This window comes from Delphinapterus leucas, chromosome 14 (genome assembly GCF_059928025.1).
Source record: "Delphinapterus leucas isolate spDelLeu-1000000601 "Yukka" chromosome 14, BTC_Dleu_Yukka2, whole genome shotgun sequence".
Taxonomy (NCBI): Eukaryota; Metazoa; Chordata; class Mammalia; order Artiodactyla; family Monodontidae; genus Delphinapterus; species Delphinapterus leucas.
This window is the reverse complement of record NC_143142.1, coordinates 1,554,001-1,581,679: the sequence shown is the minus strand read 5'-3', so window position 1 is coordinate 1,581,679 and position 27,679 is coordinate 1,554,001. Positions and strand designations below refer to the sequence as shown.

At 58.0% G+C, this 27,679-nt stretch overlaps 1 protein-coding gene across 1 annotated transcript; it reads left to right on the top strand.

Annotated features, from left to right (window-relative positions):
• The first annotated feature begins 815 nt into the window (after nucleotides 1–815).
• Nucleotides 816–27,679, top strand: LOC111186919 (adhesion G protein-coupled receptor D1). The gene is made up of 8 exons (XM_022598003.2): nucleotides 816–1,304; nucleotides 6,505–6,571; nucleotides 9,250–9,316; nucleotides 18,417–18,508; nucleotides 21,976–22,102; nucleotides 23,371–23,412; nucleotides 24,801–24,893; nucleotides 26,227–27,679. The coding sequence occupies exons 1-8, from the start codon at nucleotides 1,211–1,213 to the stop codon at nucleotides 26,320–26,322; spliced, it is 678 nt and encodes a 225-aa protein (XP_022453711.2). The 5' UTR covers nucleotides 816–1,210; the 3' UTR covers nucleotides 26,323–27,679.

Below are 27,679 nucleotides of genomic sequence, written 5' to 3'. Positions count from 1 at the left end.
TACAGAAATAACAGACGTGTCCCATATTTGTATCTAACAGAGCCTAACGACCAGAAGCACGGCATTTCAGTAACTTGTTCCTTTTTGTTTTTTCCTGAGAATCCACTGATCAGGGGCCTGGGGAGGACAGGACGTGGAGCCCCCATAGAGATGTTTATTCTTGGTTTTCATGTTTGTTTTCTTCCCCAGGCTCCTGGTTCCCTGGCCCTTGTATCCGAGCTTAGGGATGGGTGATGGTGGACTCAGAGAGAGCGTGGGTGGGGGGATCTCCGATTGAGGCTCCGGGGGAATCTGAGCCCACATGGCTGAGCTTGGAGTTGTGGCCAAGACACTAGGAGCAAAAAGGGGGACCAGCAGACCACTGCCGCCTTGGACAGGGGAGAGGAGCGCGCGGTGCTGAGCAGGCCCTGCCCCTGCCTGCTTGTCACACCCAAGGCAGGGGGGCCTTCTGGGTATCAGTGCCCCGAGCAGCCAGAGGGAACAGACATTACAGGTAGTTTGTGCACCCCTGTTCATTACACCTGCTGAGAGTAAAGCCCAGTGAAGCGGCCGTGTCGCTCAGGACTTTTGGCTCCAGGTAGGTAACCAACACCTTGAAATGGAGAACTGAAAATTCCTGAGTCTAGAGGTTTCAGCCACGTCACAGGCTGCTCTCTCTCTGCCCCTCAACTCCCTTCCCCTCACGCGCTCCACTCTGCACGCCTCGCCTCCGGGCCGGGGTGGCTTCCACAGCTCCGGGCTCCTGTCCTTGCGTCCAAAGGAAGGAGGGAAACCGGCTCACCGGCGCCTCCGCCCACCCCAGAACCCACGTCCGGCAGCCCGGCCAGTCACGTGCCCACCCCTGAGCCGACCCTGCTGCAGGGGTGGGGGTGTTTACACTGATTGGCCGGACCGAGTCCCTGCCCTCTCATGAACCAATCGCTGTACCCGGGAGGGGGTGTGGTGCAGTGATTGGCTACTGCCTGAGTCACGTGCCCCGCTCAAATCACTCAGCTGGGAAAGGCAAGACGCGACTCCCCAGGAAGGAAGTGAGGCCACGTGTTTAGAAGGCGCTCCCCAGAAAATGGGTGCAGGGAGGTTGGGACAACAGCACCCACCCACTGCTCACACCCGAGAGAGCTTACCCTCCCTGCCGTTGCTTTGATCCTAGGCCCCGTGCCAGGTGCTGGCCGTGCTCCTGCACTACCTCTTCCTGAGCGTCTTTGCGTGGATGCTGGTGGAAGGGCTGCATCTCTACAGCATGGTGATCAAGGTCTTTGGATCAGAGGACAGCAAACACCGCTACTACTATGGGATAGGATGGGGTAGGTGGGGATGGGATGGGGCAGCTGGGGCAGAGGTGGGTTGTGATTTCATCTTCATGTGAAACGCCTCTAGGAGGCCAGGTGTTCTTCGGGTTGAACTTCCCCTCACTGTTTTTCAGAAAAGTCAGTTTCCGTGGGGAGTGCTTTGGATTTCTCTGTTCTAATGGTCGGCTTCCCTCCTCCCTGGGAAGAATCCCAGAGGCACTGCTCTGGAGCCGGTGCGGGGACAGTGGCCTGCTTCTCTTGGATTGACACCCCGGCTTTAATGCAGGGTATCAGGCAGGGGAGGTGGCCTCTAATCTCACAGTGTATGGGCGCCCTGGGGCGAGGGCAGTCAGGGCCCTGTATTCTCAGCCAGCCACGCCTGGGATGGACCCTGTACACTATGGCTTGTGGTTGGAGGGAGGAAAGGAATTCTGATCTCTCGGTTGCTCTTACGTGGAATAGAGTTTCTGCCCCGTGGCGCTGGGGAGAATGAGAAATGCAGGCAGCCTGCCCCAGGGAGATATTGTGGCTCTAGACTGGCTCCCGGGGGAGGGAGCCTGTCTTGTTGGCCACAGCTGCCTGGAGCGGAGCAGGTTGTAGCCCAGGTGTCCCAGCGTGTCAGGTTTACCCAGACTTGGTAGGTTTTCTTGAATAAGTTTTTCTTAATTTGCTGCATGCCCTTAAGAAAATTTATAGAGACTCTAAGTGGTTGTGTTGTTTTAAAGCTAACTTGCACGAGTTATGGTGGTCCTTCAATCTGGGAGTCACCTCCCCAGTGGCTTGACTTTGTTTAACTTCCTTCTTGCCCATCGTGAGGAGCCCCAGGGCACAGGAGACCCTGCTTCCCGCCAGAGTAGTGGACGCCTGGCATTCTTGCATCTGCCGTAAAGCATTAATGCAGCGTAAGGGACCTGCTACTCGTTTCTAGCTTTCTTGCGATAGATTTAACTTTCACGGTCCTCATGGCGCAGGGAACAGACAAACATTTTACTTTGTGCTTTGAGCTCCTAGCGTGGTTCATTGGGGGGCGTAGTGGAGGTAAGTTATGTGCCCCTCCTGGCTTTCCCGGGAGCCTGGAGAGGCTCACCGGGGCCCACGTGGAGAGAGGAGACACAGCAGCCACCTCCCAACTGCTGTGGCCTCGCAGGGAACTCCCGGTGCTTGCCAGTGATGCCCTGCGTCCCGCCTGTGGGCAGACTGGCCGTCCCTGCCGCGCGTCTCCGCACCTGGACGCCTGCGCTCTGGCTGGGCTCCTCGCAGCAGCAGGAATGTCCTCTCCTCTCCGGTTCCTTCCTGGTGAGCCCAACTCAGGCATGATCGTCTCCTTCCGTCCTGCCGTGACTCCTTGACAGAGGAGGGTCGCTCCTGCCTCCAGCTTCTGACTTCATGGAGTAAAAGGTTTACAGGACAAGTGACCAACCACCTGTAACGGCTGGTTTCTTTACGGGAACGGTCAAATAATTTAGAGATATGAGCGCGCACACACACGTACACACCCCGTAGCCACAGCAGGGACGGTTGAAATGAATGAAAGGTGTGGAGTTGGTCTCTGCTGTGACAGGAGTCGGGTATGTTGGTTCAAGATGGAGGTGTGGGTCATAATCCAATCCAGCCCTGAAGGATCTCTTCTTTCGTCTGCACGGTGTTGGAGAAAAAAAATGAATGATTTGCCAGTACTTAAAAATGGAGAGATTTTGCATAAAATTATAGAGTTTTTTTGAAGGGTGAGGTGATCTGGGAACCCTGAGCTTCCGTTCCTACTTGACAGCATTGGCTGCGACTGTGTGGTTTCTGATACCAGCACCTCCCCTGTGGGTGTCTGAGTGTACAGCCTCTGTCAGACGCTCCCTGCAAATGGAGCGCCGGGCTGGGTTCCAGCAGGGCTCTGTCTCCACGTGAGCGTCCCCTTAACTGATTTCCACGGCTCTGAACTGCGTCCTTCCTTCTCATTGGGTTCGACTTGGCTGTGGGCCTAAGTACAGACAGTCTGCAGGCGGCTGGCCTCTCTCTACCTGCAGTTATGAATTAAGAGGGAGCTGGAGGCTGACCCAGGGCCCGGGGGGCGGGGGGCGGTCACCCTGCAGGGAGGGTCCCCCAGAGAGAGGCAACTTCCCTGGAGATTTTCACCGTGCTCTTACCCTGACCTTCAAACGGTATCATTTTTTGAAACTCAAGGGCTGTGTTTTTGGCTGAGTTGGGATTGGAGGTGTCAGATTTAACAACATACCTGCAGTTTAGCTGTATGTTAGGTCCTATGCTTGAACTTGAAAGGTGAGTGTAATGTAATCTCTGTCCTCAAGGGGTCCATGTGGGAACGGGGAGAGCAGGTGTGTGAGAAAACAGTTGAGCCTTTACACGTCGGTGCAGTAGACATGAATCTCTGACCACAAACAGCAGACGTGAATCTCTGACCACAAACTCAGAAGTGAAAGAAATAATCATAAACTCAGAAGCGAAAGAAATGCAGCTTGCTTTATTTTTCTCTGTTACGACTTCATTTCTTTTGTGAGCGCCCACTCATCTGAGGGTGAAAACGTCATCAGAGTTCATTCTGGAACCCGCCTTTCTCTGAAGTGGCGCTGGCGTCCCAGGGAGGTGTCACAGTGCCAAGACCCTGGGACGTGCAGCAGTCAGGGCAGGCTAGGTTATGCTGCAATAACAAGCAGCCTCCAACTCACGTGGGTTGGAAACAGTAGCATTTATCTCCTGAATACGCTGCGTGTCCTCAGCGGGCCGGTGGCAGTGGGAGGGGCTGTGCTCGGGACAGTCCCTCAGGAGCCCGGGGTGATGGAGAAGTTGCTGCCTGGAGCCACTGCTGGATGCTGTGAGAGAGAAGACGACCTGGGTACGGGAAATCAATACTTAGCCGAGAGAGGCATGGGTCAATTCTGTTCACAGCTCACTGCCCAGAAGGAGCCGACAGCTCAACAGCCCCAGGGTGCAGAAGTGCCAGCCGCTGCGTGCCCAGAACGAGGCATCCGGAATGTGGCACGGTGACTTCTACTGGAGGCCGGGCCACTTGTTTCCCAGCGTTGTCATCTCTCTGCCCCTTTTCTGTCGAGGCATCCGCGCCCCTGGGTTGGGTTTCATATTATCCCTCCTCTCTGGGTTAATATTTCACAGCAATGCTCCTTATGGCTGCCCCTCACATCGCCCCTCCCTCCTTCCCTGGATCTTAGGGGCAGCAGCCAGGGAAGCGCCAGTGTGGTCCCTCTGAAAGGTCACCACATTCCAAAGAGAGCACTTCTTGAGCGCCACAAAGTCAACGTCCATAGGACAGGATCAGAGGACCCCCAACCTGCGGAAGCAGGTCAAGTGTCTGCATGGGTTATGGGGTGTGAATTTCAGACGATAGCAACAGTGGAAGAGGCATCAGAGCTAGTTAATAAGAGTGGAGATCATTATACAGAGACGGGCTTCATACATCAGCGCATCCTTCATCACTTCCATGGCCACAGCGTGTGTGATCCTCACCACAGCCTGATGGGACGTGCTGTCATCTCCGTTTCCAGAGTGAGAACGTGGCGGCCCAGAGAGGCTCAGCTGGTTCCCTGAGGCTGCACAGCTCTTCTGGGGGATCCTGGGAATAGAATGCGGTGCTGCGGCTCCTGCAGCGCGTTTCAGAGAAAGCAGAGGGTAGGGCCCACCTTCTTCTCAGACCCTTCCAGTCACTGCCCTGTGGCCTGTCCTCTGAGTGTCAGTGTTGCTTTGGGGATCGTAAGAGAAATGTGTCAGTTATGCAGGCAGAAAAAGAATCTTCACCTCCTCTGTTTAACTTTGGGCAGCAAAGAAATGCCAGCCCCTGACTTGGGCCCCCACCGTGGCCACGATCCGGGGAGGGGGATGTGGTGTTGACTCAAAGTGAAGCCTCAACCACTGAGTTTGAAAATCCGTCCTTCCAGGCACCTCAGGTTCTTACTGCACCTTCCACAACACCCCCGGACGGGGCCCTGGGGACTCTGCAGGGTCCCGTGTGCACCTGCTGGGCTGTCCTGTGGACCCAGAGCTCACACAGTGCCCACTCCTCCCACACCCCAAGGCTTGAGCTTCCTTGGGAAGATGGGACGGGGGGGAGTCTTGGTGCCCGATGTCCCCAGGGCCCCTCACCATCTCAGGGCCCATGTGATCCTCCCAAGAGAGCCAGGCAGCGGGGTTCCCTGCAACGTCTGAGGAAACCGAGGCCCCAAGTGAGTGGGCGGCAGGTACGGGCCAGATCCTCGGCGTCCCCCTTGTCTCCTGTGACTCTGAGTCCATCAGGGCAGGAGGCCACAGCCAGAGGCTCCGACACCGAGAAACGCTCTGGCTTCCATGAGGTCGTGCACGCGGGTAGAAAACCCGAGTGTGACGGCGGGTCAGCAGTGAGAGGTGCGTCCCCTCCTGTCCCCTGGCCTGTCCACCTCTCCCCAGAGGCTGCTCGCTGGTCTCCTTTGAGGGCCCGGCGACTGTCTTGTCCAGATGTCCTGTGATGTGGTCAGACTATTTTGACATCAAGACAAAGTGTTTCAGAGACAGGACCACTCTCCAGAGACTCCTTTTCAAGGAGATCATTTAACACTGATCCTCAGAGGGCCGGTGTGGAGCTGACCAAGCCACCAGAGGTCACAGGAGGGCTGAGGCCTTGAGGCGCCCAGGCCTGGAGCCGGGAGCAGGCTTCCCTCTGGGTCCTGGAGCAGATCTCCCACAGGCTGGGCAGGCTCGGCCAGAGGGGCACAGGAGCCGCCTGTGCTAATGTATCTTCCCCTGCCCCCTTTTATCCTAGCAATCTGCAAAATGCAGTGTCCTGGTCAGGAGCGCTTTCTCCTGACCACCCTCTGGAGGGGAGGGTCAGTGGGTGGAAAGGGACCCTTTGCTGTCTCTTCTCCCCCCTCCCTTCCCTGCAGGGGAGCAGAGGGAGGTGCTGTGCTCAGGGAGCTGATCGGACAGAGGCCTGGGCATATGCTGCTTTTCCAGCAGCCGGAAGGGCGTTGTTTTCAGATACAGAATCAGATTCATAACAGATCTGCCCTAAAATGCATGTGTGTGTGTGTGTGTGTGTGCGCGTGTTAGTTATCTCTTTGTTTAGACTCTAAATTCCTGGAGCCTAGGGGCTGTTCTGTGTCCTCAACGCTTAGCGCACATTTCTTTGTACACGTCAGGCATAAATGAATAAATGAATGAACGTGTCGGAGGAGACCGGAGCAAAGCTAATAAAATTTCCTGCTGTCACCTTCTGCAGGTTTTCCTCTTCTGATCTGTATCATTTCAATAGTCTTTGCCATGGACAGTTACGGAACAAGTAAGAAGTAAGTGAAGGGGTGATCCCTGTGTGGGCAGGACTCCCCTGGGGAGGGGCACGGTGAGGGTCCCCATGGCTCCTTGTCTTGCTGTGTTCTTCTCGGGGAGGGGTCTGTCCAAGGCTGGTATCCTCCAGCCCTGGCAGTAAAAAAGGCCTGATAGAGTGAGAAACACCCCTGGCGGTGCTCTGGGCTTCGTCCCACCTTGGAACTAGCATCGAGAGGGTCAGAGTGCCTCCTGCACTGGGTGGCCCGGATGAGTCTCTGATGGGAGCTTTTCATCCATGTGGCTGTCCTGGACACACAGCCTGGTCGCCTGTGGAGCCCTGTTTTGTGCTGACCCTTTCTTGGGGTGGTCAGCAAGTGCCTCGTACATAAGAAGTCCCGTTAAATTACAGCCGAGTGAATACGTGACTGTGTGAATAAGTGTAGTCTGATGTGCACCCGCAAGGGGGCGTTCTCATCGCTGGGGCAGCAGCAGACGGGACTGTGTATGTGCCAGACCTCGTGCCGCTATTTTGAAACTGCAGCTGGTGGGTCCCTAGTTGAATCAGGAAGAGGCTGGGTTGGGACTGTGCAACCAGGTCAGGTGTTCACCTTCCAGAAATTTGAATTCCTTTCCTCCCAAAGAGAAAAAGGCTTTAGGTCATCTGTCTTTAGGGAGCTGCCCCTCTCCTCAGCCAAGCTGAAGAACCACTGAGTGACAATGCCACGGAGAGATTTTAAGAGGAGAGGGAGGGAGTTCAACATTGTTCCGGCTTCAGCCTGAGATAATTTCTCAGCTGAGCTGCTAAACCGGGAGGAACCTGGCTTTTTCTACTTTAGGACTACAATTTCCTGAAGATGAAGCACTTAAGGAAAGCGCTCTCTGAGTCCATACTGAAGTAAGAACGATTAAACATCCATTGTTCTGGCCCATTCCTTGCAAGCCTGCGTGTATCCGAAGCCAAGGCACTAATTAAAAGAAGAAGCTTCTCCTCAGACACATCTCAGTGGCACTTGTTCCGTGTCTTTCCATCTGGGAGCACAGATGCTGGGCCGCCCACGGTGCGTCTCAGCTCCACGGTCTGTTTGTGATGTCAGCCTCTCACCCACTCATGTGCCCGAGAGCGAGGCAGCCCCAGCAAAGGTCCCGAAGCTCCCTGAGTGTCTGGGAAGGACCGGGGATCTGAAGGTCCTCACCCACTTAACCTTCTGCACGAAAATGGTGGAAAGCACAAGCTTCCTCTTGCAGAATCCCCACCCTCTCAGGGAGCCTGGGTTGGAGCTGCCCCTTTGCAGAGGGACCACCAGACTCACCGTGTGTTTCCATGTTAAGTGCCGCGTCCTCAGACGGGAGGCTCTTTTCTCCAGGCTCTGGGTTCCAGACGGGAACGAGCCTCTTACAGGCGCTGTCACCTGTCTGGGGCATTTCGTGTCTCCTGGTCCAGGAGGTCTCGGGGGAGGACGCGGGCAGCAAGGCAGGGCGCAGGCGTGGACTCGGGTCCCCGAACGTCCCTGGACCTCAGCTTCCTCCTGTGCAGGGTGGGGTCATCACAGCGCCTGCCTCAGGGGCGCCGTGGGGTTACGGGGGGCGGTGCTGTGCTGTCAGGGGGCTGCGCTGGGTGAGCAGGCGTGAGTGAGTGTCCAGGCGGCCCTGCAGGGACGTCCACGTCCTGCGTCCGTGAGGATGCACCGTGCGCCTCACCAGACCCTGGCGGGTGTGCCAGGCCCCCGGGGCTGCCCCCAGATCCAGGGAGGTGACGTGTCCCAGGGACCCCGGGCTCTTGGTGGTTCTGATGCTCTGGAGAGGAAGATGGTAGTCCTGCCTGAGTTCCTGGAATCATGTCTCGTAAGCCAGGAGCACTTTCATATCCTCATACTGGACCCTACTTCCCAGATGAGGCTTCTCTGGAAATCAGAGCTGTGGCTGGGATCCATCGGGACCTTTCTCCTCGGCTGTGGAGCGGGGCCGGGGGACGGCACTGGTGGCCTTTCTCCTCGGCTGTGGAGCGGGGCCGGGGGACAGCGCTGGTGGCCTTTCTCCTCGGCTGTGGAGCGGGGCCGGGGGACGGCGCTGGTGGCCTTTCTCCTCGGCTGTGGAGCGGGGCCGGGGGACGGCGCTGATGGCCTTTCTCCTCGGCTGTGGAGCGGGGCCGGGGGACGGCGCTGATGGCCTTTCTCCTCGGCTGTGGAGCGGGGCCGGGGGACGGCACTGGTGGCCTTTCTCCTCGGCTGTGGAGCGGGGCCGGGGGACGGCGCTGGTGGCCTTTCTCCTCGGCTGTGGAGCGGGGCCGGGGGACGGCACTGGCGCCTCCTCACTCCTTGAATCCCTGCAGCAGACTCTAGTGAAGTCAGTGTTTGAAATGCCCTGGAAGGAAGCCGGCCCCTGGCAAAAGCCCACTTATTTATTTCTCGTAATAAAATTCAAGCCTCCTTTGGATTTTGGCTGGACTCTTCAGAGATTGCGAATTTTCCCACTAACCAGGTGACCTGTAAAAGCCTTCTTTTCCCCGAGCCAGCCTACAGACCTGGAACATTCTTCCCAAGAGCGGGAGGCGTGAGGTCATGGACAGGATACAGACACATTTGTAGGGGTTAACAATGTCATTGTGACTGCGCCCCACGGTGTCCCTGTACTGTCCTGGACGCAGGGCCCTTGGGACGTGGGATGATGCACTGGAGTAACCCTCTGCCCCCTTCCACAGTTGCTGGCTGTCGCTCGGGAATGGTGCCATCTGGGCCTTCGTAGCTCCTGCTCTGTTCATCATCGTGGTACGTCCTCTGCCGTGTGGGCGCGGAGCTGGGCTGGGGAGGGGCCGGAGTGGAGGAAGCCCTGGGCTTTGTAGAGGTGCAGCTGGGCCATCTGAGAGCACGTCCTAAGCTGGGGCAGCATGGGTCTTGTTACAGCCCCTCATGGGGGTGTGACCCAGAGCCTCCTTTCCCCGAATGATACTCAGGAAGGTTGGGCAGGTTTTCAGGTTTAATGCAGATCTGTTTAAGGCCCTCGGTGCTTTTCATGCTGAAGCAGCAGGTGTGGGTGTGTGTCCAGGAGGGGCAGTGCAGACCCAGCTGGTTCTTTTCTTTCCCGATGCTCTTCCATGATTTCCTCACATGCACATCTCCGTGGTCAAGGAGATGCAGGATCCAGGGCTCTGTTAGGGAGTTTTCGTCAGAGCCTCCCGAGAACCACACGCAACAGAATTCCTGTGATAATGAGGGACCTACTCAGAGAGGGTGACAGAATTGGGGATCTCTAAGCTCACAGTCAGGAACGTTTGCCGTGGCTGTGCATCTGGAGTTCAGACGAGGCCGTCTCCACGTGGTTCTGGTGCCCCACTTCTCAGCTCTGTTTTCCTATCAGTTGGCTCCATTCTTAGATAGGTTGCCCCAGATGCTGCTAAGAAACTCTAGGACCACACAGAATTATAATAACTGCCATGGGGAAAAAAATCCTCCTTTGTTGTTCTTGTTATTGTTCTACCGACACGTCCCACCAAATCCTGGGATCGGTTCATCATTTCTGATGGGCCTGGCTTGGAACTCTGTCCACCATGGGCCCCTCGCTGAGGCCAGAGGAGCAGAATGCTCTGATTGGCCAGAGGAACGGAATGTTCTGATTGGCCAGCCCTCACTGTGGCCAGAAGAATGAAATGCTCTGATTGGCCAAAGGACTGGAACGCCTTGATTGGCCAGGCCTGGGCCACAGCTCTAACCCTGGGTCCTTATACTTGGTTTCCCATGAAGTTATTTAACGTTAATAATAAAGCTCAAATTTATAGAGCATCTTTTTTTTTTTTTTTAAGATCTGAATGTGTTTTTACATTAAATTTCTCTCTTACTTGCCCCTAAATTAGCTGCTTGGAGAGATGGTAATTTCTGTTATTACAGAGGGGCAAATTAAGGTGCAGGGAATAAGTAGAATGAGAAAATCCTGGCCCGTGATGGTAACTGTACTAGTTTAGGTGTCCCCTTCCTCTCCTCCCCCACATCCTTCCACTCGCTCTCTTCCTTTTGTTCTCTCTCCTCCCCCTTCTCCCCAGGTGCTAGTAAACCAGCTTGAGTGCCCTTGAGTAGAAAAGGCTCAGCCCTGGGAAACAGGGGAATCAGGCATGGCTGGTTCCAGGCGCTCAGTGATGTCCACAGGTATCTCCTACTCACCCCATGGTCCCATTGCCTCCTTGCTGGCTCCATCTCAGGCAGGATTTCCTGGGCGGGGGGGACATGATGGAGCTGGTACCCTGACACATCCTCCAGCTCTGCAGTTCAGGGTAAGGAGGGAGGCACTGTTCCCAGCAGTCCCAGCAGAAGTCCCAGGGCAGATTCTGATTGGCTCCCATGGGTCAGGTGTCTGTTCCAGAGCCAATCACTGAGGCTGGGGTGGAGGCAGACGATTGGTCAGGCCCAAATCACATGACTATCCAGGGGCAGGGTTTATTATTATATCCCCCTGAACTCTTGGGGCTAGAGGTGGGGATCTCACCCTGGGAGAGGGGGGTGCCAGTACCTGGGTGCTGAGCCTGTCTGGGGTCTGGTCAGAGGTGAGGCATCGCCATGCTGTCCCAGTCTGGGCATCTCTCCCCACAGGTGTTGGGGGCTGACATCAGGGCACCCCCCATCCCTCCTGTCCACCTTGTGCAAATCCACAAAACACACTGTCCACACCCTTGGCTGGGACCCTAGAACATGCTCTCCACGCACCCCCAGGGTGGGAGCCAGGCCATGCTCACTGCCTCTGAGGGTGCTGCCTTTGAAGGGTGTTGAGCCCCCAGGTGAGCCTGGTCCTGAAGGTGAGGGAAAGGACTCCAGCCAGAGACACTTGAGCCTTTGGTCTCCTCATCCGTCGCCTCCCCCGTCGGGCGTCCCGGCTGTGGTGGCGCATGAACTGTCCTCCCCATCCTAAGGGCAGATCCAACGTTGTTCTGTGTCACCGAGGACGGCTGCCGGAGGATGGGCTTATTTGGAGAGGGTCTGTGGATGGCCCTGAAGCCCACCGCTCCTGCATCCCCTCCATGTGGATCTTTCCTAAATACTGTGAAGCCAGCCCTTCTTTCACTCACCCCCCTGCTCCCTTCCCCAATGGCTGATTTGAAAGCTTCTTTTGACTTTGTATCAAATTCGGTGGCACTGACTGAAGCCGTGGGCCCTGGTGGTTAATTAAAAACGTATCCAAGGGAAGACGCCTAAAGATGTGGCTTTTTCCTCCTTAATTAAAATTCCACTCAGACACCCTCAGGCCACACAGAGGTGCAGCAGCATCTTCTTGGTAGAGGGTTTCCCGAAGGGCAGAGTTGGGGGCATCATCGTGCTGTCGTCGTCTGTTTGGGACATGAGGGAGGGCGGTGGCGCCAGCCCCACACACGCCCCCCCCCCACCCCGTTCAGGCTGCGTTGACTCCGCTCCGCTCCCCTCCATGCTGGTCCCCTGACAGGTGACGTGTGCTCAGGGGCGTCCACGGCCACGGGGACAAGCGGGAGACGGGGGCATTCCCTCCCTGACGTGCTGGCTCTGCGAGCCTCCTGGGTCCCCGTGGCCCCAGCCCCCGGGCCTCTGTGCCAGAGGAGAGGCGGGGCTGTGCTCCCAGCTCTGCAGGGCTCGTGGGCCCACCGGGCTCTCTGTAGGGTCCGTGCAGGGCCCTGGTGGGAGGCGTGGGCGACAGGGAGACGGGGACCTTGCGGACGTCAGCTGGGTGCCCCTCCCATGCCACTCCCCTCCTGTTCTCAGTGTCCCCGGGGGGCCGGTCCGGATGGAAACAGACCAGGCTCAGAGGGAGGGAGGAGACGGGGGCCAGGAGTGCACCCTCCGATCCCTCGCGCAGGGCAGCGGGTGCACGGTGCTCCGTCCCCCACAGGCCACACTCCTGTTGGCAGCACTGGCCGCAGGGTCCCTGAGGCTGCCCTCCGCCCTCAGCCCTTCTGTGTCACAGGAGCTGGGGTCCCCGGCACCCCGTGAGCCCTGGCCGTCTCTCCGGTTGCTGGCTCCCTTGTGGTGCTTGGGATGTTTCCTTCTGTGTCCATCACAGACGGTTAGAATCACACGCTGTGTCACCTCTGCGTGGGAAGGGGGACTGCAGTCTTTGCCAGTCCAGGGCGATGGCACAGCAGTTCTGTAAAGGAGACCTCCTCCAGGAAGGACAGTGGTCTCAGGGCGTCCGTCCTTGGCGTTAACCCCGAGCTCTGAGTCCAGGCCCGGGTCCTTCCATCACCTGCGGGAGGTGGTGCATTGTCACGGTGACACGTCCCTGAGCTCTCCCTCCAGGCTGTGCCCTGTCCCAGGGTTGCGTGAGGGCCATCTGCAGTCACTTTCCCACCCGGCCTTTCACAGGGTGACAGAGGCTCCCGTGAGCGACCCCGAGGCGCCCTCCCTTCCGGCCCCTGGGGTCCGGGAGGACCACTCGCCTCGTCACCCAGACGGAGGCTCGGGCTCAGACCCGACTCCAGTCCCCCCGCCAGTTCAACCCTCCCGGTCAGAGCGCGGGCAGTGGCAGGGGTGGAAGGGGAGTAAGTGAGTGTGGAAGGCCTCGCCCTGCTGTGTCTCTGTGCTGACTTAACCCCCCAGGTCTGCAGGGCCCGGCAGCATCGCCCCCTCCCAGACTCCCCGGCTGAGCTGTTTCCTCTGACTTTGGTCAGTGATGGCGGGGGATCTGAGGCGGCCCTGCCTGGATCCTTCCCTACCACCCACCACAGCAAGGGGTCCAGCAGCAGGGTCCCCACATCCCATGTCCTCCAGGCTCGCTGGAGCCTTGCTGTCCTTCCAGAGGGGGCGTTACCTCCGCCCCGCCCCAGCCCCTCTCCTTGACATCAGCTGTGCACCTGCGAGGACTGCAGTTCTCACACTTGTTACTAATGGAATCTCTGGGGAGCTTGGGAACGGTTCCTGCCTGAGCCCCACCCGGGAGGTTCTGGGTTTACTGGACCTTTCAGAGCTCCCGGTGATTCCGGTGTGGAGCTGGCTTGCAGTCCGAGGTGGGCTGTGGGAAGTTGGAGAGCCCTGGGCTGGGGGGAGGGGATGTCCGCTGAAAACGGTCAAGTGCAGGGTCAGCTGGCTGCGGCTCATGTGGTAAACCCCGCGCAGGTGCCAGGCACTTATTTACAAACTGCGGCGGCTGTCACGCTGCAGCCGTTGAGTTTAGCTGTTACAGTAGAGACTGGGAGGCCTGAAAAGCCAAAAATGTTTGCTCCCTGGACCTTGAGAGAAAAAGCATGCAGACCCCAGGCCAGGGGATGCGGCAGAGGGGTCCTGAGACCCAGCCTCTCCGACTGTCAGGGCTCAGGCTGGCCGGGGGCAGAAGTGTCCTGTGTTTCTCATTTCCTCTGAGGACCCTGGGTTGTGCCATGTTGAGTCGTGCCCCGTTGTTCTCAGAGGCACTCCGAAGACAGCAGGTTTCAGCATCACATGTAGGGCCCGGCCCTATTGTGTAACTTGCGCAAAGCTCTGTTCGGGCGCATGTTCACGTGAGCACGTCCATGGGAAAGAAATGTCTGGATGGATGCACCCAGGATAGCGTTCTCCAGAGAGGGGTTTGTGTCCGGGGGTACTTCCTTGCACATCCCATCCATTTAAAAACACCCACACGTCACGAGCATCATTTTAAACTAAAACACTTTGGAAAGGTGCATGTTCGTGTAGGGGTGTGCGGTTTTGCTGTGTCCTGGTGAGGTTGGTCCTGGAGGGACAGGAACCTGTGGGACAGGATTGTCACCGTGGCGCCTGGTGGGCCCAGTGCTGGGAGGGAAAGGGCAGAACCGGGCCCCTTCCGGTTCTCAGCTTACCTGTCACCCCACTGCCAAATATGCACCCACCACCTGTCCCTTCACATACTGTTCTCCCCGATTATGAAGGGACATGGATGCCATTTCCTGGGCGACTCCAGTGAGGCTGAGTGCAAAAGTGCCCACGGGGCAGGCAGGTCTTACAGAAGCAGGGACGCCATGGGCCACAGGGGCCACCTTAGCCTGAGCCCCCCCAGGGGGCTTGTTCCGTGCTGGCACCACCCGGGAAAAAGACCTCCAAGTCCGGGAAGAGAAAGAGTCTAGAGTTTTAAAATCCTACTCTCACCTGGGGAGAAGCCAAGCTAGTTGTGTGTCTCTACAAATACAGGTACATAAATAAAGATACATAGATACAGGTCCAGTTACCAATTCCTAAGAACAGATATGGACATGGGTACAATTACAATGATAGTTACGGACATAAAGATACAGAACCATAAATACCCATATGGACATAGAAACAGGTATAGATACCTGTTTCTAAGTGGCCCTGAGTCCGGTCAAGAAACAGAGCGTGGTCCCAACCCCAGAGCCCTGCCCATCCGTTCCCTCCCCCCCCAGCAAAAATCCCCATGGTCTTGAGTGTGTCCTCCCTCCACCCCTCCGCTCCTTTTTTTTTTTTTGCTGAAATGCGGCCTGTGAATTATTGGTTTGACATCTGTCATAAGTAGCTTGTTGGCTCTTCTAACGCGGAGATACTTAGTTGATGCAATACCCCACATTCACGTTACAAACGCCTCACCCCAGGGCCTTTCCCAGTTTGCACCAGGCACAAGCCAGGGCGAGTGAAATGGAGTGCGGGGGCCAGGCCCGCTTCTGGTTTGTATTTTCATGAAACGCCAGATTTGTTTCACCCTCAGCTGCTGTCTCCCACTTAATTGCGCATTAATGTAGGCTCGGAGGTTAGCCTGCACCTTCTCTCATGCTGCCGTGGCCAACGTGATTGTCTTACCAACGCGGGGGGAAGCGTGCATGCCAAATGAAATCAGACAGGCCCCCGGCTGAAAGAGGGAGAGGGGAAATAAATCCCAGCAAAAGCTTCGGAGACATGGGCATGATAATGAATTGTAACAGCCAATCACGTGGGCAGCTTAAACATTATTGAAACGCTTCCTTCCGGGTCTTAAATACAGAGGCCAAGAAATAACAAAAGACCTGAATCACTTGTAGCATTTCTATGTCTGTGAAACAGTTTGCCGTAATCTGATCATCCATTCAGCGGCCACATCACAGCGTCTGGGAACAGCAGTGTGAATCGCCTGGCGTCACACCTGAGAGGTCTAGGGCAGAATCCCGGGTCAGCCTCCGGCCAGCAAAGGGGGAGGTGGTTGTGATGAGACCTCTGGGGTCACGTGGGGTGTTCAGGCTCCTCCCCAGAGGCTGCCTGGCATCCGTCTCCCGGGTCCCAGGCTCTGTGGCTTCTCCATCCCCTTCCCTGAATTATTGGGACACTTCACAGTTAAGCCTGTTTTCCTCCTGAGCCCAAGGTCATAACTGAGACATTCACAGGAAAAAGGATTGATGTTATTTCCCTTTTATAGTGTAATTAAGCAATTTGATTTTTGAACATTAACACACATGGTTAAAAATTTGAAAGCAAAGCTTAGTAATGTATATATTTGAGCAGTCTCTGCCCACGTCTCTCTCTTAAGTCCCTGGTTTCCACCCGCCCCCCCAAACAGACAACCCCTGATGCTAACTTCTTGTGTATCCTTGGAGTGCTCTGAAGATATAGGCAAATATAAATATATATTCACCTCATTCTGTGCCTTTTCCGCACACACAGTGTGTGCTGGACCTCCGGCTTTATCCGCACAGGAAGAGCCGCCTTGGTCCGTGATGCATCCACAGAGTAGGCTGCCCACAGTAGCCCCCGAACCTGCTCCCTGTTGGAAACAATTCAAGTGTTTCCAGTCTTTTCTGGTTACAAACAAGGCTTCAGCTTTGGCCAGCGGGTGAGGAACCCAGGATATAAATTCCCAAAGCGAAAGAGGCAGGACTTACAGGATGGCACACGGAGGACCTCAGTAAATGTTCTCCCTCTAGAATACAAAAAAGCTACTGGAAGAATTATATGTGGAAAAACCCCAAACATTTCAGAACTCTAGAAATCAACCACAGGCTGAAAAGCCTTTAATCACGAAAAATCGCTGAATCTTGGTGAGAGCAGCAGGGACTGTGGCTTCTGATCGGCCACTGGGGCCCCGCGTCCCAGCTCCGTGACACAGCTATTGTCACTGGAGGTGAGGACGGGCTTACGGGCGCGTGGGTGCAGCGCCTGTGTGACCTCAGAGCAAGCTATTCGCAGACTTCACTGGACCTCGGCATCTGGAATAGACATCCCCATGCTTAAAAGCGCCAACCAGTTAGTCCCCTGGCTTCGGTCACTGAGCCGCTTGAATGGCAAAGTCCCTGCGTTGTCACACCAATAGCCTGGCGTCCGTGCTGGCCCTCCCCTTTCTTGTCTGCGGAGTGAGGCCTTCCTGTGGCGCTAACCCGGTCAGCCAGTGCGGGCCGGGGAGGCCTGGAGGGCGCTGGTGTCCCCATCTGCCGGCTTCTCCTGTGTGCCCTGACCTCGGAAGACCTCCAGCGTCATCCTCACTTTACAGGCGAGAAAACGGGGCCAACGAGGCAGCCTGTCAGAAGCCAAGCTGCCGGGTGCGGAGGTGGTCAGCGAAGACAGGGGCCCCACTGACAGCATGTGTTCTGTGTTTGCTCTAAAGACTAATGATGAAAGCTTTACTCACTTACAGTGATGGTATAAGCAAGGGGCTAAGCGGGCAGAGGTGCCAGCTTCCCAGTACCCCCTCCCGCGGAGCCGCGCGGGCAGGGGTGCCTCACTGCTGAGCGGGTTCTGAGGGAGAGGCTGCTCCTGAGCCTTGGACCTGGGAGCTGGGTACTGAGGCAGCTCGCGGAGAGGTGTCTGCAAGGCCCCTGAGATAAGGGGTATCAGCAGAGATGCTTTGGAAAGGCCTCAGGCTGGGCCCCCAGAAGGAGGCCTCTAACGAGGGCGTTCAGGCCAGGAACGCAGATATGTGTGCGGCGTGTCCGGCCGGGGCAGGAGGGGCCTGAGTCCCCTTCAGAGCCGGGAACGCTCTGCTGTGGCCCAGGTCTTGTGTGGGGAGGGCCACTTTCCCTGTGTGGCCTGCCAGGAACGCCTTTGTCCTTGCCTGTGCTCAGGCCTGAAGGTTCACACGTGGCCGGGAGCGGGACTCCTCACCGACTCTGTAAATGACCTCAGAAGTTTTCAGATACAAGGGAGAGGTCCCGTCACAGCACAGCCCCAAATCCAGCTGTGGACCCTGTAGCGGAAGGACATGGCGGGGCCTCACTTCCCCTGCTGTCACCTGCCTGGTCAGGCTCCTGTTCAGGACCCTGGAGAGCTGCCCATGGGAGGGGACACTTTGTGCCAGAGCCTCTGCCAGAGACATTCACAGCCCCGGCCTGGCCCCCAGCCCCCAAGGGGAGCCTCTCAGCCCCCAGCCCCCAAGGGGAGCCTCCCAGCCCCCAGCCCCCAAGGGGAGCCTCCCAGCCCCCGGCCCCAGCCCCTCCCCAACAGGGAGGAAGCGTCGGGCTGAAGACGAAGCATCCCATGCTGTGGCCTCTGTGGACGCACAGCCGTGGGCCTGGGGTGTGGGCAGGAGGTGAGAGCAGGCTGTGCTCCGGCGCTCAGATTGCACCGTGGGCGTTCCTACTCTGTCTCATTAAGTGGAAAAACTGAGGTTCGGAGGACTTCAGTACGTTACCCAGGGCCACACCCAGGGAGCACATGGTGAAAGGAGGCTGGAAGCAGCTCTGTCCGGTTCTGAGGTTCACAGCCTCCTTGCCCTGGTGGCGAGCAGAGGAATGCTTTCTTCAGTGTGCTCCTGGGGACTCGGCCTGGGGTGTTTGGCCGTCTTTTCTCGGGAGCACAGATGTGGGCTCCCAGAAGGCGGTCTTGCAGGTGACCTGTGCAGGTAAAAGTTCAGGGACGCGGCTTCGATTTCTCCCAGAGACGCCGTCTGTTTGCCTGGGAAGCCTGGCTGGGGGCTGGGCCGGGTGGACTCGGATGCCTTGCAGGTGTGGCTCCGGCCCTCACCTTGTCTCCCGTTCTCCTCACGCAGGTCAACATGGGCATCCTCATCGCGGTGACCAGGGTCATTTCACAGATCAGCGCCGACAACTACAAGATACGTGGAGATCCCAGCGCCTTCAAGTAAGCGGCACCCTGGGCTGTCAGCCATGCCCCTTGCCCACAGAGGATGCTCGCGGGTGGCAGGAGGGCGGGTCACACCCTTGGGCTTGCCTGGTGTCCTCATGACGTGCATCCTCATTGGTCTCTGTGACCAGCACCAGCTCGCTGCCCCCATTTGTGAAAGAAGGGGGTCTATTAGATGTTCTCCCAGAGACTGGTTCACTCCTAGGGTGAGAGGAGCTGGCGGTGGGGTCCAGAGGAGGGTTCTGGAGCCCGACCGCCCTGCCTGGGTCAGTCCTGCCTCAGCCCTACCATCTGCTGGGACCTTGTGAGCTATTCAACCCCTCAACGCCCTGATTTCCTCGTCTACGCGGCAAGGGTGATGGCCGCCATCTTACAGGTTGTCCTGAGGAGGGTGGAACTTCCTGACCTGCTCTGGGGCTGGTTCATCCTCCAAAGGAGCAGGTGTCTCTGAATGGGGGGCGTTCCACCCACACACTCACTGCCTTCTGGGGTTTCTCCACCCCATTGTCGGGGCTCTGCCAATTGCAAGTGACAGAAAACCCAACACAAACTGGCTAAAGCACAAGGTGTACCTATCGACACAGGCAACCATAAGTCCAGGAATGAGTCTAAAATGGCTTGGTCCAGCGCATCAAATAATACCGCCAGGGCCCAGCTCCTCCCGGACTTCTCAGCTCCATGCCCTCTGTCGGCTTCACGCTGAGACGGACTCTGCCTCCTGGTGACCAAATGGCTGCAACAGGAGGTTCAAGTCCATGGGAAAGTGTGTCTCTTTCCCCAGTAATCAGAGGTCCTGAGCCTGGAGACCGAGACTCAGACCAGACCGCATGCCCATCCACAAATCAGTCCCAGTGGATGGAAATCACCAGTTAACCCTGGCCTGAGTCACACGGTCCATCCTGGCTCTGGGGTGCAGTCAGCACCCCCGAACCACTGGGCCAGGAAGTGGGGGCAGCGGCCCCTCAAAGGGAATTTAGGGGCTGCTATAGAAACAGGGTGCAGTTCCTAGGCAGCTGACATTCTGTAAGTTACTTTATCTACGCTATATCTCTTCCGATCTGAAAGGGAAAACAGTAAACATGTCAGCAGCAAATCGATAAGACAATTATTCTGTAATGAATTCCAGACACTGTAAATTAACCTGACAAGTGGCTCCGGCCCCCTCGGGCTTTTTCAGCCCCTGGAAACCTTCGAGATGCTCCTAGGTCAGGGTCAGTTCCCTTCCTCGTCCATCAGCGAGAACAGGCAGTGCTGCCCTGTGAGGCCGCCAGTCCCCCAGCCCCGGGGCCCTGGCTGGGAAGGAGCCTGACCCTCCCTCACCCCAACCTCAGCCCCCAGGCCCTCCCCTCGGTGCGCAGGGCCCCGTCTGACCCGGCACCCTGCAGGACCACTGGCCTCGCGGCACCCAGAGCAGCCTGGATCTCACTCCACACCCGCTCCCCCGTCTCTGCACCACCCCCCCCTTCACGCACCGCGGCCCCGAAAGGCAGCTGAGCCCACGACCCATCTGCCCTCCGTGGGGACCTGGTCCCCAAGTGGAGGCTGACACGGGGGAGGTAGGGGCCGTGCATCGCGGGGGCGTTTCCGCGTCTCTGCAGAAGCAGGGCTGGGGCGCTGCCGCTGTGCCCTCCTGTGTCCTGCACGTGACCCGGCGCCCAGGACCGACCTCCTGGAGAGTCTGGCTCGTGCCTCTGGACAGACCCCCGACTCTCCCCGCCCAGCACGCTCCCTGCCCTGCCTCTTCTTCACGTGGCCGAGCGGGACCCTGGGTCACTGCCTCACTCCCTTCCTAGCATCCCCTCCCTGGGCTGGTGAAGCAGGAGCCCCGGGAGCCGGGCGGGAAGACGCAGCACAGCCTCTTTGGAACACTTCTGGCTCCCCCTCTCCTGGTTTCAATCTAGTCCTTTCCTTCCTGCCCAGCAGCTCAGCGCTCAGTGACTTAACGCATGAGATGCTTCCTCAGGAGCCTTAACAGGGCTGCCTTCCACCTGCTTTCTCTCCTCTATTTACTGGTCACGATTCCAGGCTCCCCAGAAAGCAGAGGACATCCAGTTTTCCCAAGTGAGATCCGGGTCCTGGGGGCGGGAGGCAGGTGGATGCCGGCCCCCGGGGAGCAGGGGGGTGGGCACCGGGGCGCCTTATGCGTCCAGACGGCGTCCTCCACCTGCCCAGGCCTCCTCTCCTGCAGGGACCCCGCTCCTTCTGCCTTTGACAAGGGGACCTGGCTGCTCTGGCTGTGTTAACAAGTCCTCAGAGGGCCTCAACTAGAGGAGTTTCCTCCAAGATTTTATCATTTATTGCTTCATTTTTGAAGTAAAAATGAACCATGTCTTTAAAAGTAACACATTGATACCAACTTCTCAGCAGCTGTTCCTTTCAATGACGGATTTTCCAGGATCTAAAGATCGACTCTAAATCAGTCATGATATTTTGTTCCCCAGATTCAGGTGTCTGATTTTAACTGTATTGACTTTATGAAAACATGCAGCCGCAGCTTCCCTGAGAGATGCCGTGTGGGAGCACATCTTTGGTTTTCTAGGGCTTTGCTGCTAGGAGCTGTCCATGCCGGGACCTTGGGCTTCTGACCAGGGGGCTCCTTAGGGCCACTGCGCCTCCTCCTGGGGGGCTGGATCCCTGAGTGGCACCGTTGGCTCGTCCTTCATCCATTCCGTGGCCTCTTCCTCATCTTGCCCGCTGGTCCTGGTGCTGTGCTGGCTTTGGGACTGCAGAGATACAGAGCGCAGCCTTCAGAGGACTCGCCGTCTAGTGAGGGAGACCGTGCGGGTTGCAGCGCCGAGGGACCAGGGCCTTGGAGGTTGCTTAGCTGGGCAGCATGGCACCCATCCGTCTCTGGACTTCTCTCTCACGCTTACGTGCAGAAACCACCCTGTGGAGAGCTGAGCTGTCTGAGTCGGGGTAGGCCGGGCCCCAGTTAGCGTACGACGATTTGCAGCACGTATCAGAGGCGGCCAGGACTCAGACAGCCCCTGGGGCGTTGCCTCCACACCGGCTCTGTTCTGGGCTCTGCGGACACTGGGGGACCCAGATCCTTCTCCTCTCGGAACTCACATTCCACGGGAGAGCCTCAAGGCTGAGGCAGCAGGTGCCCCGGCGCTGGGTGTGTCTCCTCGGCTGTGCTCTGCTCCGTGGGCACCTGGCATCAGCATTCCCCCTCAGCATCACCACCAGTTGGATTGGGGCGGTCAGCCTGAGTGTGCCCAGAGGATGCGCTGGCTCCCGGAAGCCCAGTGCCAGCTGCAGTCCAGCAGAAGCAGAGCTGTCTGCTTGGCCCAGAGCTGGCCTTGCAGGGACCCTGTCTTGTGCGTCCGGGTAGTCAGCTCCTGACCCAAGGCCTCCTGCAGGGAGGAGCCAGGTCTCGCTCGCAGCAGGGCCTTTTCTGCTCCCGCTGGAAGCGTCGCATCTGGGCCCGCCCTGCCCGCCCAGCCTCCCTGTTCCTCTTGCAGGTTGACAGCGAAAGCTGTGGCCGTGCTGCTGCCCATCCTGGGAACCTCGTGGGTCTTCGGCGTGCTCGCTGTCAACAACCAGGCTGTGGTCTTTCAGTACATGTTTGCCGTACTCAACTCCTTACAGGTGAGGGCCCGATGGGACTAGCGGCTTTGTGAGTGGACGTGTGGAGCAGGGTGCCTCTGAGGCAGGAGGGAGACCCTGTGCTCCGTCCCCTCCACATGCACGCACCTCGTGGACCCCTAGCGTGGAGGGTCCCCAAGGCCTGAGGACACAGGCATGGATGGGGCGTGCACCAGGGTCTCTGAGCAAATGGGCTATGCAGGACCCCATTCACAGCAGGGCTGCCTCGTCCTCCTGGACAGTGTCTGTGGAGGGGCACCCAGGCCTGAAAGGAAGACGGTCAGCACGTGGGCAGCTCCTGCAAGGGAGCCAGGCGTGGAGAGGTGGTGATGGGGATACCTTGGGCTCTGAGTTCTCATCTGCTCTCTGCGTGGAAGGACAGCAAGGGTAACAGCCTGGAAACCAGAGACTTGAGAGCCCAGAGTCTGAGTCCCCAGAGCCACAAGCCCCCAGAGGAAGGGTGGAGGCGGGCGCCCGTGGCCATACACGGCCTACGCCACCGAGCCAAAGGCTCAATCCACCCCGGCCCTCACCGTGGTGTCCTTGCTGCTTCTGGGTCTTCACAGCCAGTGACGGTGTCAGGCTTCTAATTTGTAAGAAGCCCCCGTGCATAGTTTCCTTCCTTCTGGCTGTTTATAACGAGAGGGGGTCGGCTGTCCTGGCCGCAGCCCTACACACCCCAGGTTCTGGGATCCTCACTTATCCTCTGTGTCCCATAAAGTTTCCCCTTCCGGAACATGGGAACAATGACAGGACCCACTTTGCGGGGGCTGCTTGTTAGCACTAAGCGAGGTGACTCACGTGAAGTGTTCGTCTAGTGCGGACACACGGGCAGAGTCTCTAGACGTCTGCGGATATCCTCAGCTTGTGTCTGTTCTCACTGTGGCCGTCATCCTCAGTTTGCAGGTGAGGACACCAGGACTCGCGCTAGGTGACGCGCTCGTGCCCTCCCATTTGTCTGCCCCAGCGTGTTTGCTCCTCTCTGAGGTTAAGCCTGTCTGGGCGTCCACCTGTCTTTGTATCCACCTGTCTTTGTATCAGGCCATGGCGGCTGCCTGCGTTTAGGTTAGATCACAGGATGCCCTTCCACGCTTACGGACTCCAGACCGTAGGGTCCAGCATCACAGCGCACGCCCACATGCTCCCCAACACCAAGCCGTGCCAATGCCACTCTCAGAGCCCATAGGTGGCATTGGAAAGAACCCTCAGAAAGTGTTTGTAACAAAATGCAAGTGGCTCTAATTCTGTGTTTTCCTCCCCTTCCTCGCCAGGGATTTTTCATCTTCCTTTTTCATTGTCTCCTGAATTCAGAGGTATGTCTACTCCACTTCGTGACAGTATGAAGCTGGTTTTTCATTTCTGAAAGGGCACAGAGAGCAGGAACAGTGTTGCCGCATCAGGCTGGTGTCCGGGAATGTAACCCTGAATAAGCCTTGGTGTTGGTGACAGGTTGTGTGCAGGGAGGCTGCTTTCCGTCCCTCATCCCGGTTGCTAAGCAAAATACGCACATCGTCCTTCACTGAGGTCACACGGGCACTGCTGGCTGTGTGGAGGACTTCACTGAGGTCACACGGGCACTGCTGGCTGTGTGGAGGACTTTACTGAGGTCACACGGGCACTGCTGGCTGTGTGGAGGACCAGGGGAGGTGGTGACAGGGTGGAAGAGCTGAGCTGGAGATTCAGGACCTTGCTTGGCATCTGGCATATTAGGGAGAGTAAGATGCAGATGTGCTCCCAGCAGATCCTCCCCAGAGGCATTCAGGAAGCTGGCCTGGGGTGTAAGGAGGAGTCCTGACTGCAGGGGTTAGAGAGGGGACTTTTATGATGTGGCCTCCAAGGGCATTGGGGTACCTGGAGTGGGCTCATTCCTCTTGGTGCAGTCTGGGGCATTGCACCTGCTGTGCACTTGGCCGTGGGGATGGTGGAAGGTGCTCTAGATCCTGTCGCTCGGGACCCATAGTCCGTGGGAGAAGTTTTACCTGTGAATTGTGGGGGTGGCATTGTGTTCCTTGGCATTTGAGTCCCTTCCAGGCTGTGGTCCTGGGGAAATGCCTCTGGAACGGTGACTGAGAACAGGGCAGAAGCACCACCCGCCTCTGTGCTTTTCCAGGAGAGTCCACCCGTTTGCACGAGGATAGGTCAGGCGGGGAGGGAGGAGATGGGGGAGGGGCAGGCAGGGTGAGTCGCCCAGGACGATGGCGGCCAGCGGAGGAGAGGTCACGTGTTTGCAAAGACCAGGTAGCAGCCCAAGCAGGGCCTGAGACTGATCCACGTGGCAGAGGGGGCAGGAGGGGGCGGCAGCCTCAGCACCACACGCGGCCCCGCCCCACGCGTGCGCTTCGTCATTTACTGCCTTGTGTGGTTTCTGTGCCGGTCACACGCTCGGCCCCCAGGCCGTTCACCGTCGAGTGTGTCCCGTCTCCCCACCCAGCACTGTGAGGTCGGCAAAGGGCAGGCCAGGTCCAGCTTTCTCCCCGTGCAGGGCTGGGAACGGCGCGGGGACACAGCCTGTATCTGTCACACGAACCAGTGACACGTCCGTAGCGCAGCTCCGGAACCACTGACTCTGTTTGGATCTGATGCCTCCGAGTCCTGTCCTCACCCTGCAGCACAAATTCCTCGGGACCTTTTAGAATGACCTCTTGTTGCTTTTGCAACTTCTGAAATTGCTTCTAATGAGCCTTTCATTCTGCCTTTGAAGGTGAGAGCTGCTTTCAAGCATAAAACCAAGGTCTGGTCCCTCACGAGCAGCTCCACCCGCCAGGCCAACGTGAAGCCCTTCAACTCGGACATCGTGAGTGCATGTGGTGTCTCGTGTACGCCCCTCCTGCGCTGGCCGATCCTGCTCTGGGTGCCTTCCGTCCTCATTCCACACTGACCCAGGCCTCTTGTTCTCGGTCCTCATCAGCCGGGACTTGCTTCACTAAGCTGCGCGCAGCCTCTGCCTTACAGAGGACCACGTGGTCCTGAGGCTGCGTCTCTTACAGCCCGAGCCCCAGGCCCTCCGCTCACTCCTTCCCCGAGCACCAGCGCCTGCACCATCAGTGTCGGGCGGACGGCTGCCCAGGTCGGGGTGATGGAGGCTCGACTCGGGGGCTGGGCTTTTCACACCTGACATAGGACTGCAGGCGGTGTGAGCTGATGTCACACCCACAACAGGGTCCCCCTCCTCACGAAGTCACCTGGCCCTCTCTCCTGCCCCGTTTCCCAGGGCCAGTACTTCTTATGTTGACTTAGTGGGATGGAAGGATCAATTGACCGGGGGGCAGACACTGGACATGCTGAGGGTGTCCTATAAGAGGCACAAAAGTCACTGGACACAGCCCGGCCTCTACATCAGGTCTCCTCCCCCTACAGGTGCCTGAGAAATTGGGTCTGGATGGTCAGGGGTCTGAACAAGCCGCTCACCTCCCAGCGCTGGGCTTGGTTCACCTTCCTCCTGTGGGAAGTGGTCCCTCATCCCCCCGCCCTGCAGACCCCCAGGCAGGGCCCCCGGGCAGCCTGGAGAAGGCGATATCCTGGGTTCTCACTGCACTGCAGCCTCCCACCTGTCAGCTAGGCCCTCGCTCAGGGGTCCCTTCTCAGGAAGTCCCTCCTGGACGGCACTGAACAGAGGTGCTCCCACCGCACTCCAGCGTCCTGTGCCTGCTACCCTTGGCAGTTGTTTGCTTTATTCATTTGCTTCACGGCCGTTGTCTGCCTCCCCCATTGGAACGCGAGCTCTCCGGGGGCAAGGGTCTGGTCGGCTTTGTTCACTGGTGTGACCCCGTAGCCTAGAACAGGCCCCGGTGCCCAGCCTGCTCGATAAATCAGTGTCGAAGGAGTGAGTGAATAAACGGATGAATAGAGGCGTGAATGAGTGAATGAATGAATGAGTGAACGACAGATTGATGAATGAATGACTGCCTGGGTGAGTGCACCCCAGAACCTGGGAGCCATGAGGCAGGGGAACCTGTGCAGAGAAGGTGGAGAGAACTGCGCCCTCTGGGTCCTCATTTCTCTGGGGAGCGGTGGGGCCGCCCCCAGGCAACTTTCTGGCACAAGGCTTTGCTCTCAGCACTCCTGTGGGACTTGGGTTTCTCGTCTCAGAGCAGTCTCCGTTTCTCCATCCTCTGTGTGGTCTGCAGATGAACGGGACCCGGCCTGGTACAGGCTCCACCAAGCTCACCCCTTGGGACAAGAGCAGCCACACCGGGCACCGCGTGGACCTGTCCGCCGTGTGAGCAGAGAGGCCGTGGACCCGGCAGCCTGCCGCTCAGAACCCCCGGACCCGCTGCAGACAACACGCAAGCATCGCTCCGCCTTCGCAACTGGGACCCTTTCCTCGTCGCTCTCTGGACCTGGGGGTCACGGCCCTCCCCCCCGCCCCCCGTGACAGCATCCTCTCCTGCGACCTGCTCCTGTGACAGAGCCCACCGCTGAGCCCGCAGCCTGATACACGGCGAGGCACGGGCCCCCCGGAGCACACAGCGGTCCCTCCCCTTTGTCACTGCAAGTGTGCAGAGCCCCAGACCTTCCACACTGTGCGCACAGGAGGCCCATGGCACCAGGAGGGAAGTTTAGCCTTGGCGGGCGCCACGATGGGGACTTGGGACCAGAGAGGTGGGGTCCCGCAGGGGAGGTTGGGCGGAGGCCCGTGGGGGCGCGTGGGGAAGTGCCCGAGGATGTTTTCCACCTGCTGACTCCACCCAAAGCAGGGCCCCGATGCCAGGCACCTGCTGACGCCCAGGTGCCCCGCCCCTGTCTGTGCGCCGGGGCCTCGCATAGGCGGAGAGCCTGGGTTGGGGCGGTTCTGCTCTGACAGCTTCTCCCCCCTTCTTCGTGAGTTGCTGGCTCTTCCGACTCCAAGTCAGCCTTCAGATCGCCCCCTTTCCTGGCACCTGAGCCTCCTGTGTGTTCACCACGGTGGCCCATCAGAGCCACCGTTTCCCAAGGCATAACGTCCCGCAGAGAGTTTCTTCCTCATCACTTATAAATGCTTTTCCGTGTTTCTAGCGAGCGGATCACAGCGGAGGGGAGCGCAGTACGTGATTTCACGTCGCCACAGGGGCAGACCTTGACGCACAGAGCCACTTGGCGGGCTGCTCCGGGGGAGGACCCTGGCCCTGACCGACCCGGGGTGGGAAGGGTGGCAATAGCTGTAGCTTCTGAGTTGATGTTAATTTATGGACCCGGACTCAGCCCCCTAGGAAATGGGATGATCCTTGGGGCTCCGTGTGTGGGCGGGACCCCGTGGAACGCTAGGGTTCGATCATAGACGTGAACCGAAACGCCATCGAGAAAAGCTGGGAAACAGGCTGTGAAAGGTCACCCTGTGATGACAGCACCAAGAGTGCTTGTGAGATGTGTGGGTACGGAATTCCAACCTGTTTTCGATACTGGAAAATCTTCCCTGAAAACTGTGACGGCGACAGCATTAAAGGCCTCCCCACAGCGTCGCCCCGCCTCTCCCAACACGTCTGCTTTGTTTCCGAGTGAGATTTTACATCGTCTTGCGGACCTTTTCCATCTTCCTCCGGCACCTTCGTGAAGTAACTCACGCCTTGATGATCACGAGTGTGACAGCCATCTTCAGGCATC

Bases quoted from the DNA above. Each gene is read 5' to 3' on its own strand.
- LOC111186919 (XM_022598003.2), top strand. From the start codon at position 1,211: ATGCTGGTGGAAGGGCTGCATCTCTACAGCATGGTGATCAAGGTCTTT. The intron at 18,509-21,975 runs GTAAGCGGCACC...TTCCTCTTGCAG, and splicing joins GGAGATCCCAGCGCCTTCAA to GTTGACAGCGAAAGCTGTGG. The intron at 22,103-23,370 runs GTGAGGGCCCGA...CTTCCTCGCCAG, and splicing joins CCGTACTCAACTCCTTACAG to GGATTTTTCATCTTCCTTTT.